The sequence below is a fragment of the Hesperophylax consimilis genome, chromosome 4 (assembly GCF_061612785.1).
Source record: "Hesperophylax consimilis isolate HC1 chromosome 4, BYU_Hcon_1.0, whole genome shotgun sequence".
NCBI lineage: Eukaryota > Metazoa > Arthropoda > Insecta > Trichoptera > Limnephilidae > Hesperophylax > Hesperophylax consimilis.
In genome coordinates, this window is record NC_142839.1 from 22580510 (window position 1) to 22592030 (window position 11521).

At 32.0% G+C, this 11521-nt stretch overlaps 1 protein-coding gene across 1 annotated transcript; it reads right to left on the reverse strand.

The window, feature by feature from the left end:
- Positions 1-342: 342 nt before the first annotated feature.
- LOC149424365 (puratrophin-1-like) lies at positions 343-10659 on the reverse strand. The gene is made up of 9 exons (XM_089631303.1): positions 10490-10659; positions 9988-10219; positions 7001-7214; positions 4310-4541; positions 3532-3618; positions 2923-3192; positions 2624-2755; positions 1209-1419; positions 343-624 (listed from the first exon to the last, which is right to left on the reverse strand). Exons 1-9 carry the CDS (start codon positions 10592-10594, stop codon positions 572-574), a joined length of 1536 nt encoding a protein of 511 aa, XP_089487429.1. The 5' UTR covers positions 10595-10659; the 3' UTR covers positions 343-571.
- Positions 10660-11521: the final 862 nt, after the last annotated feature.

The following is an 11521-nucleotide window of genomic DNA, read 5'->3' on the forward strand; positions in this document are numbered from 1 at the left end:
TTTTATTTTTTTATGTAAAGAAAAGTATAGCCAAGGTAATCTATATATTAATATTTCTATTTTTGAAACTGACAATTCATGGTGGAATTCTATAACAATATATTATAATAAAACAATTATGAAACTTTTGTCCGCTTTAGTTTTATTGACCGTAACCGGTTTCAGCTCGTTAAAGCCATCTTCAGAATGGTACAAATTATTCTTAATCTACGGTTTATATACATAACATATGAGGCAGGGTTTGAGGGGTGGTCTACAAGGGTTTTTTAATCAGCCTCAGTAGACCACCCCTCAACCCCTCCCCCATATGTTATGTATATAAATCGTAGACAATGTATAATTTGTACCAGTCTGAAGATGGCTTTAACTAGCTAAAACTGGTTACGGTCAGTAAAATTAAAGTGGAAAAAAGTTTCAAAATTGTTTTATAATAATATCGTATATATCATTATAGATAACAGTGAGACTTGCTCGTTGAAACGGCTTGCAACGACTTTTCTTCTCAGTTCAGTAATCTGCAAAACTTTTTGTATCCAAATGACAAAAAAATAATATACTTCCGGTCTGCGGGTTATTCCTGGCCCTCATTATTTTTCCTTTTTGCAAAGTCACTTCTTCTTTTTTCTGAAAAAATCATAACTTTGAAAAAATTTATCATTTGCAAGTACAGTTTCTAATCATGAATCAGTGCAAGTAAGTTGGTCCAGCTCTACCAGAAAATGTCCAAATCATATGGTGGCCATATTATTTCCACATTTTCTAATAACAATAGTAATAAGATAATAATAATAAGAATTATTGAAGACGAAAACTTAAATATCATTAATTTTAAAAATATGTTTTTATTAGACTGGAGGCCTATAAAGAACGATTTGACAAATTTCGTAACAAAATATCGGAAAAGCACGAATATGTAATGAGGTTAAACACCATTATAATATTTATTCGTCCATTATATTTATTTTCACAAGGGCACCTACATGAACACGTGTTTAGATATATTCTGAACTAATACTGAGATGTTATTGGGAAATAATCATGCAGTCACATTTTTAACAGTATTTATTTAATTTGCAACGGATATAATACTGTTTTGAAAGTTTATTACGAATAATTATAATAATTAATGAATATAATTTATTCATAATTAACAATGGTTCTTTGCAGATTATTTATTCGAACTGAGGAGAATATAAAGTTATTTTTACCTTTTTCGAATACCATTTGAGTCCACAAAATTTGGTTAATGTCCTTAACCCATTCCATGAGTATTTCTATTTTAGCTTTAAATGTATAACGCTTTGAGTTAAATTTCTGGTACCAGACTGTGAACTGCGTGTCCGACTTATCTCTTGGAGGTGTAAAGCCCAAACCGCTGATACTGATCGCATCGTGGTAGTGGAAATAGTCCCCAACTTCCTGGAAATTAGAAAAATGTTTTCCTTTTACTTTATGTTTCAATGATGATCATCGCGTTTGTACGTTTGTACTGTGTAATAAGAATGAGTAGAATTGCCTTAAGCAATGTTATTATTCTATTGTAAAATTGACTGGTTAGCGACTTGTCCACTTGTTTGCTTAATACACTTACTGAGGAGATCAAAGTTAAAGCCCTTAATAGATTCTGAAAACTCTTGTTGTTGTTTTTAGCGAAATGCGGGTATTTTAATATGGTTTTATTATTATTATAAAGGGAGACGAAGGAGTGAAGTTTTACAATTATTCGTGAATATTGGAATTTTAGTATAGCTATAGCTAACTCACGTATGTCCAATAATCGTTTTAAATACATTTAATGGTTTTGTATTATAGTTGTGCTCTTTTTGCTTTGATTCCTTACAAAATAGATTTTAGGGTTTAGAATATTCAAACTACGTACTGATTATTTAAGTGTTTTGCATACGTATTTCGAATCTTCTTGAAACCGTGTTTTTGTAATTATTTAACTACTACCAATGAAATGCCAATAAAACAGTGAAAGACAAGACCATTATATTACCTCTTAGTAAACAACGGTGCTAATCAGAGAACAAATGAAATACTAATGAAACAGTAAAAGACAAGACCATTATATTACCTCTAAGTGGACAACGTTGCGAATCAGTGAACAAATGAAATACTAATGAAACAGTGAAAGACAAGACCATAACATTTTCTCTAAGTGGACGATGGTGAAAATTAGATAACCAATGAAATACTAATAAAACATTGAAAGACAAGACCATTATATTACCTCTAAGTGGACAACGTTGCGAATCAGTGAACAAATGAAATACTAATGAAACAGTGAAAGACAAGACCATAACATTTTCTCTAAGTGGACGATGTTGAAAATTAGAGAACCAATGAAATACTAATAAAACATTGAAAGACAAGACCATTATATTACCTCTAAGTGGATAACGTTGCGAATCAGTGAACAAATGAAATACTAATGAAACAGTGAAAGACAAGACCATAACATTTTCTCTAAGTGGACAATGGTGAAAATTAGAGAACCAATGAAATACTAATAAAACAGTGAAAGACAAGACCATTATATTACCTCTAAGTGAACGACGGTGAGAGACAGAGAACCAATGAAATAGTAATAAAACATTGAAAGACAGGACCATTATATTACCCCTAAGTGGACGACGGTGAGAATCAGACTTTTCTCAAATAAAAAGCATCGCATATCAAACTGCGTTTTATTGACATCAGTAACAAAGAAACGGTCGCTTCTTAACAATTCCCCTTGCTTCATCATGTCAACCTGAGAATATAACAAATTATTGACATCTTAATTTAAGACACCATATTTTAAATAAGATAAAAATATTTATAAAATGAGTTTAAATTACTATTTTCACAAAGCAAAATTAAAATAATATCCACATTTTTAGTAAATCATCATATCATAAACAATAAAACATATTTTACTTGAGAATATAAGATTGATTCCATGCGCATTTTTTCGTCTAGACTTTGAAGCAATCTCTCCATTATGTACTTGGCATTTAATAATTTTTTCAGTGATTTCGGATCACCAAAATCGTTTCTTTGAATATTGCTTTCTTTCATATGGTCACAAAAACGCCTAAAATGTTTTATAAGTTCACCAAGAATTAGAAAATACGACGATATTCTTCGAAAGGGGTTTAAAAAGAAGGTCGTCAACGGGTTACTCTGTCCCAATTTTATTTGGACTTCCTGAAACGAATAAAGTCATTTTATATTGGTATTTCGCATTTTTTTAGACTTTAAGTATTTAAAAGAGAAAAAAATATTTTATTTGTAAATAGGATATACAATATTTTATGTCTAGTTATAATATTTACTTTTGAAAAAAATATGCATGTTAAATATGTTTAGATTAGATCTAGTTGTAGTATGTTTGTGAATCTCTTTAAAAATGAAGGATTAAATATTACAAACACTGCAAGCAGATAAAAATTGACATTAAAAATTCTAAAAACAATTTGATAAAATTTATATTCTGCTCTTATATGAATTACACATTGAAATGGTTAATAAAATAAATTATCTTACCCTACATAGGAATTTGTGTTGGTTAACGAAGACAAAGCCACTTTCTTTTTTATTCGAGAACGTATTGTATAAATAGAAACCACTTTCCTGAAAATTCAACAAAGATATCACACAAATTTATAGTTATGAAAAGACAGGGTTTTCAAAATCACATAAACACATTTAAAACCTGTAAATATATTAGAATTTATATATAAACGTCAATATGGAACTTGGATCAGCACAGGCTGATTACATTACTATTACAGAATAGATATAAATAATAATCAAACGAAATGCATTAAAATAATTATTTTTTAAAAATCTTCTCGGAATAAAACATCACGAACTAATTAGTAGAATAATTACGTAATGTATACTCCAAACATTTACCTCCTTACAAATAAAGGTATTTTATATTTTACAACACTGATAAACAACCATTCACCCTACATTAATGGTTGTTAATCAGTTGTGTAAAATTTAAAACACGTGTATTTATAAGGCCCATGTTTACAGCATCTAATGGGCATTTGGATTAAACGAAGTTGATAATTGACCTCATTTAATAGTTTCAAAAAGTACTTTGAGAAAGTCATTATCAGTTTTACTATGAAAAATTAAGATGTTGTACACATTTTATCATTAAAATTATAAATTTTTTTTTATTACAGGCGACTAATTATTGCTTATAATAAAATATTTTTTCTTTAAAAAGTAAGACAAACATTCCCAGGTTACGAATAACCCGACAATATTTGTAAATCTCTTACTACCTTACATGACCGGTCTGCCTTACATTTTCTATGAACACGTCTCCCAATGCAGTCAAGTCATTACTTGCCCTCTTCAGAGCTGGAAGCAACTGCTTAGAGTGAAATGAGCCAATTTTCTCTGTGTTCCTGAAGATGTTCTCAGGGATAAGGTAGAAATCTGGATCTTCCTCGAGTGTATTATCTAGCAAAAGAGCCAGATTTTTAACATATTCCTCTTCACTTTCCAAAATTTCGTCTATAGAACTTTTGACTAGCCTGTTATTTGAAAAAAAAAATCGTTGTTTAATAGGTCAGTTGGTATACATACATAGAACCAAAGAACGACATGGAAATAAAACGTTGTTTAAAGTATAATACTTGAAAATAAAATAAATAACTGAAAATCGTAGATACATAGATAAATAGGAAATCGAATAATACAACCGAACTAATAATATATACTTTTATTTCCAGAACGTTCCATTCAGCGAGTTAGACCATGGCACCCCCGTTATTGAGGCTGATTGTGAGGCATAATCGAGCTAAAAAGCCACTATTCAAACTCACTTTAGAAGATGGTGAGGCGTGTAGATATAATTCAAACTCACTTTAGAAGATGGTGAGGCGTATATACATAATTAAGCTAACCCGTCACTATTTAAACTCACTTTAGAAGTTGATGGGGCGTGTAGATATAATTCAAACTCACTTTAGAAGATGGTGAGGCGTATAGACATAATTAAGCTAACCCGTCACTATTTAAACTCACTTTAGAAGTTGATGTGGCGTGTAGATATAATTCAAACTCACTTTAGAAGATGATGAGGCGTATAGACATAATTAAGCTAACCCGCCACAATTAAATCTCATTTTAGAAGTTGGTGCGGCGTGTAGGTACTCGTACAATTAAGCTAACCCGCAATTATTTAAACTCATTTTAGAAGTTGATGAGGCGTGTAGATATAATTAATCTAATCCGCCACTATTCAAACTCACTTCAGAAGTTGGTGAGGCGTGTAAACATAATCTAAAATCATAAACATCTTAACTTTGAATACAATAAAAACTAAATATGTGACATTTAGTACATCATCAAAAAGTCAGCCTTCTGACACTCATAATCTAATTATACATAATTGCCACCCCTTGAAACTTGTAGACTGTATCATGTATCTAGATGAAAAGTGTGAAAAAAAATAATGATGGACTGACCATTTCAATATGAACAAAAAATATCAGGAGAGTTACATTTATTTTTAAGCAACTTCGACACATATTGGACAAAGAGAAATTAAAAACTGTCTATTTAACCTTGGTCCAATCTAGACTTTCTTGTAACATAGTATGCTGGGGATCATATCTAAAGTCCAATGTTGAACCACTAAATATTATTCAAAAATTGATCCTTAAAGTTACGTATAAAAAAAAATCTGTTATCCATCCAACCTACTTTATAAGGAACGTAATATTGTGTATATAAAACAGCTATACCTATATCACTCAAATATTTTCTCGATTTTTTATCAATATTAAATTTGCTGAACACAACAAACGCGTGCAATTAGAATTGGCTCTATATTGAACTTTGTGGCGGCACATACACTTATTTTGGTCAAAGAAATCAAAATACCACTGGGTGCTTATAAATGCTTGTGTCTAGGACGAACTATGCGTGTATCACTTTCGACACGCATACTATGTCCTAGACATAAGAATTGATAAGCACCCACTTGTATCTTGACTTCTGGACCGAACAGACACGCAAAAGCGTTCAGTTTGAGACTTAGGCCTCTGAAGATGGACAGTGAGATCTGTCCGAAACGTCAGGAGTTAAAAAGTTATTTTAAGGACTACGTTACGCGGGTAAACCGAGAAAATTATTCTACATCTTAAACCCGTGAAAACCTTAAGTTATGGTTAAGGTTTATATATGTTATGGTTAAGGTTTATATATACGAATATACAGGCATAAGCTAGGTAAGTACACCACGGAGACATTTAAACCGCATATGTCACCGCGTGTCTAATTTCGGCAAAGAGGGAGATTAATTTACTTAATTATTTTACTTAATATTGTATCTTTTTTACTTTACTTTATATTGCCGTTAAATAAAAAAAAATATATTAATTTTAAAAAAATGACTGTCTTGTGCTATTTGATTGAAGCACCCTCCCAAAACGACTCCATTGAAATGCTTGGAATAAGAATATAAGACCGGTTCAAGTATCAGGGCTCTATAGAAACCCCAGTAAATCTTGCATCCAAGAAACTGGGCGTCTTGTATAAGGCTTAAACAATTAGAATTCAATAAAAGAACCTATGACCTTAATATAACATTCATTAGTAAGGAAAATTATTTATTCCACGCTTCTAAGTATGTTACCAAAACCTAAACAATATAACACGTTTAAATTAATTAATAGCAGCCACGTCATTATTTAACAATTAAGATAACGTTAATAATAAGAGGAAAACAGACTTCGAAATACCCCACAGAATATATAATCTATTGTCACAATTATTTTATCTGTAAATCGGTTTAACCGGTAACAAATAATTTTAAATTGGGAGGGGGTAAAATAGAATCATACAAATAAGTCGTCTAAACGTGGTTATAACCACAGTTTGAAAATGGCATTGAAAGCTGAAACAGCTGTAATAATACTAAAAACCAAAAAATTCTTACATAACTTAACCTAACACAAAAACAATAAATAAAACAATCAATAATTACCTTTCACAAGTTTGAAGTTCAGTCTCTCTTTGGAAAACACTTATTTGTGAATCACATGACAAACTTCTCGAGAGATCATCGCTCACTGAAGTTTCATTATTATTTGATTGTCGACCTATTCTGGTACGACCCTCGTTTGCAAATAAGAGCTTCTGCGGTGCTGTTTTGCTGTTTGTACGAATTAAGCCATTATTATTTATTGATTTTGCAGAATCTGAAAGAGCCATTAAAAAATATATCAATTCCACTTGGCTGCATAAATTAAATGGGGGCACACTACCGCTACTATCCGTCACCAAAAACTAAACAAATTTAGAAACATATACTTTTATGCATTACAAAACGCTTATTTCTAATGAAGCAGCTGTAACATATGCCTGAAATATTATCATTCAATTCTATAAACTGAAGAAAAGTGTTTCAGTTGATCTGTAGACAGTTATGCAGTTTGCAAATGTATAAACCTTGCATGTTTTTGTGTATATCGTCTAGGCCAAGGCTGCCCAACCCCAGGCCCGCGGGCCACAATGTGGCCCGCGAACGAATTATAAATGGCCCGCGTGAACCATTTTCAAAAATCCCGCCAATCCGCCAATTTGAAAAAGTGTCGCGGGCCCGCGGTAAAACAAACAATGCAGCTTGCGCGCGGTCACCAGTGTTGCCAACGAAGGCGATTTATCGCTATTTAGGCTACTCAGAACGAGAATCAGCGACGAAAAAATCTAACCTGTTGAACTTACTTTTTAAACAAAAATACACCGGTTTTTGATATAATATTATTTGCGTCCGAAATGGAATCTTGTAGCCACCCCACCCCCATGAAATTCGAAAAATTGTTGTGGGGAATCACATAATATGATGTTTTTGGGTGCACGGAATTTTTTTTCTCAGCGAAGTTCCGTAACAACCCCCCCCCCCCCCCCTCCATGGATTAAATATTTTGTGGGGAGCACTCATTTTGAATTTTTTTTGTGGGGAATTATGTTTTATAGAAATTCTCGAACAACCCCCCCCCCCATGGAAATAGGAACCGTCAGGTATTCAGTGGCCCGCCAGTGATTCAAAATCGTCAATTTCGCCCAACTGTTAAAAAGGTTGGGCAGCCTTGGTCTAGGCCCTAAGACCCGATACATCGATACGGTTTGCTTCGTCACAGAATTTACTGTAATATCGGCTGTGGTTTGGTAAAACCCTTCAAACCACAAAATGGAATATTTTCAAATTAATTTACATGAAAGTAGTTATTTGTTTTTCAAAATATGGCAATTCTGATTGAAATTGTGACGGTTTCGAGAGTTGTATAATTTCATCGACGCTTTTCCCTTAAAAAAATTACTTTTCATTACTAAAAATATCTTAACTAGAAAAAATTGCATTATCATACTGTACTTAAAATATTAGACTATTTTTCCATGAAACCACTAAAAAGTAACATTCCCCAAAAAATGTGGCTTGGTGGGTTTTACCAAAACACCGCCGAAATAATTATGTAGCATCTAAAGTAATCCATTTTCAGGTAAAATACTGAAAAAGATGCCTGCTAATAATACTGAAAACTGTCTTGTTATGAGGATAATAATTAATAATAATAACAAGCAGTTAAAAACCCGCTCCGCCGGTTTTTTGCTGTTAGGCTCTGCGGGCGGCACTTTGTTGGGCTTCGCCCATTTAAAATGATACTCACAACAGTTACATTTAATAGGTACATATTAGGTCATTCACAGAGAGAGGGTGAGTATAAATATATTCTAAATAGATTATTACAATATTGCGCCCCTGAGGAGATATCTCACAAAAGCGGCGCTTTACAAATTGTCCAATAAATAAATAAATATAATGTTTACATTTTATGGCGTACATATGCATTGATATACAACGGAAATAGATAAAATAATGTAATCTTATTAAACTTTATTTCAAACACAAATACTTTGTTTACATCACTTTATTATATACAACCACTACATGTTTCATGAACGAAGTTCACCTCATCATGTTCAATTTTTTTATTTAGTATTTCAACTATCAATTTATTAGAATAACCGTTATTAAATGCTATTTGTTTTATGAATATATTGTTTTATGGTTATATGCTATTTGTGTTTTCAGGTCCTAAAATACTTCACACAGGATATAAAGCATCGCAAATAAATAATTTATAATTTTAGAAATAAGAAAACATTTTAATATAAGAGCAGATATAATGAACAAGAATTAGAAGAACAAACTCTCTTTTAAATATTTTCCCACTCAACTGGTCTTTCTCATCTAACGATATTGTAATTCCTAATTCTGATAAACTCCGCCCACTCTTACCCCCCCCCTTACTTCCGCTTCTTCTTTCCAATTGTAATCTATATTTAATTTTTGACTTCAATGTATACTTACTCCTGATGAGGTGACTTCGTCCATGTAACATTTGTATGTAATTAAGTTATGTAAACAAAGTTATTTATGTTTTAATAAAATAAATAATGCCATCACAAAGTGATAAGCTTCCAGAAGAGATCTTCTTATTAAATGCTTGTTAATGGTCAAGTAATTGTGCATATTTAAATATTCGCGCCAGTCATTTGGTTCGTTCTTATACCGCCAGAAGGGCAGAGTGGTCGAATTTTGCATGCAGACCCCCTACTCGGGATTTGCCCGAAACATACGATTTGAATTCGACCAATCAGAGGGCCTAGATCAGATTGGCTGATAAATACCTCCATTTTCGTGAAAATCATCTCCAAGGCGCTGTAAATATATTTATATATATGTATACATATATATTTTATATAAATTTTATATTTAGTGACTTACGACTAACGCTTATAACAAAGATTTATCTTTAATATAAACATGTACTATCTCAATATTTGTTTACAATGTTATTTATTTTAATTCAATTAAGATGACGCTACAAAGTTAAACATTGATTATTGAAGAATATATTGAATCTCTTTTATATGAGGAAAAGTTACGTAATCGAAGGTGCATATTACTTAAAGATTTTTTTTCTTCCCTCAACTTAAGCATTTGTCTCCAAAGGAATTGATTAATATCCTTTTCCCATGCTTTCCGAACTGAGGGTGATTCTCCCCTTAAAATGTACAGCTTAGATGTGTAATAATTCTGAACGCTGAATGATGGTTCGGTTTCTTCGGTCGAAGGCTTGAAAAACAAATCCTCCGTTGGAATCGAGTCCACATACAAATATTCATCGCTTGCCGAAGTCTAAAACAGAAGAACGCATATATGTATATATATGCATATTGCACATTTTTTTCACTAACATTGTTTCATTCAGTAATGTGGATGGGACCACAAAGACTTTTCAGTTCGTAGACTTGAGTTATTCTTCCTCAACCAAATACTCAGCCATTGTCAACCATTTCGGTAGCTTTCTTCATCTGGTTTATTTTTCAGGTAGGGACATTTAAGAAAATATTATTATATTTCAAATTTTTTTCTAGGTAATTAATACAAAATAAATTATTTACTTACTAATTGATGAATAGCTGTTAAAAGAATGCAGTTTTCAAACAAGAAACATTTCATTTTTCTCTGACTCCCGGAATTGTCAGCAACGTTAAATGTAGCTTGCCTCATGAGTTTTCCGGTAGGCTTGAAATTAGACTGAAAAAAATACGAGAGAAAATAAAGGGTATGGGATATTAAATGAAGTTGCATGATACTAAATAAACCATCATTAAATTGTAAAAGTCATTGAATATAAACCCAAAATATATATATGTAAACAAAAGAATTTTTAACACGCGACTGGATGCGTCATCAAAACGTACGCTTTCTTCAACACGCGAATGGATGCGTTATCAAAGTGTACGATTACTTCAACAAGTGGCCCAAGATCAAATTTAATGAAATATAAATATTTTTTTCAAATACGAATGGTATGAATTTTACACAAACCGGTAAGCCCGTAATGTTCTTCAGAGTTAAATTCAAATTTATCGTCTTGATCGTATTAACCAACGTGTCCAAAGCCGTGTCAAGCGATCTTAAATCTTTTTCATGCTTAGTTGTTTGGTTCAACTCTCGGTCCACGAAGTTGTAATAAAACGTTTTAGAGTTCAACAAAGCTTCATCAAGACTCTTAGATACTTGAATCAGTTTTGTGTAATTTTTCTTCATGCTTTCGATGAAAAGGGGTAACCTGGTCAATCTCTGGAGAGGATAGGAGAGGTGAGTCAGTAGGTCAAACTCATGCCCAAATTGTTCTTTCTTTTCCTAAAAATATTAAAAAATACATGTTTATGGATATACCCAGCCAAGCAATTGCTGTCGAATAGCCAAAAATATCTTAATACTCACGTTAAAATAGGTGAGATGTTTTTTTATGATTTCGTCACTTCGACTATTTTTGCTGGAATATAATTCATATTCCATAAAGCTGCTTTCCTAAAATCGGGAAAGACATGTATTATACAAATGATATATTATGATTACGAACCCAAAATATATCCAGTAATAATTGTTTGTACCTACTTAATATTATTTCTCGGTAACAGTGCACAA

Coding starts and splice junctions, on each gene's coding strand:
- LOC149424365 (XM_089631303.1), bottom strand. CDS start 10,594: ATGAGGCAAGCTACATTTAACGTTGCTGACAATTCCGGGAGTCAGAGA. Junction 7,215..9,987: donor GGAAGAAAAAAAATCTTTAA/GTAATATGCACC, acceptor TGGCTCTTTCAG/ATTCTGCAAAATCAATAAAT. Junction 1,420..2,623: donor TCACCGTCGTCCACTTAGGG/GTAATATAATGG, acceptor TCTAATTTCCAG/GAAGTTGGGGACTATTTCCA.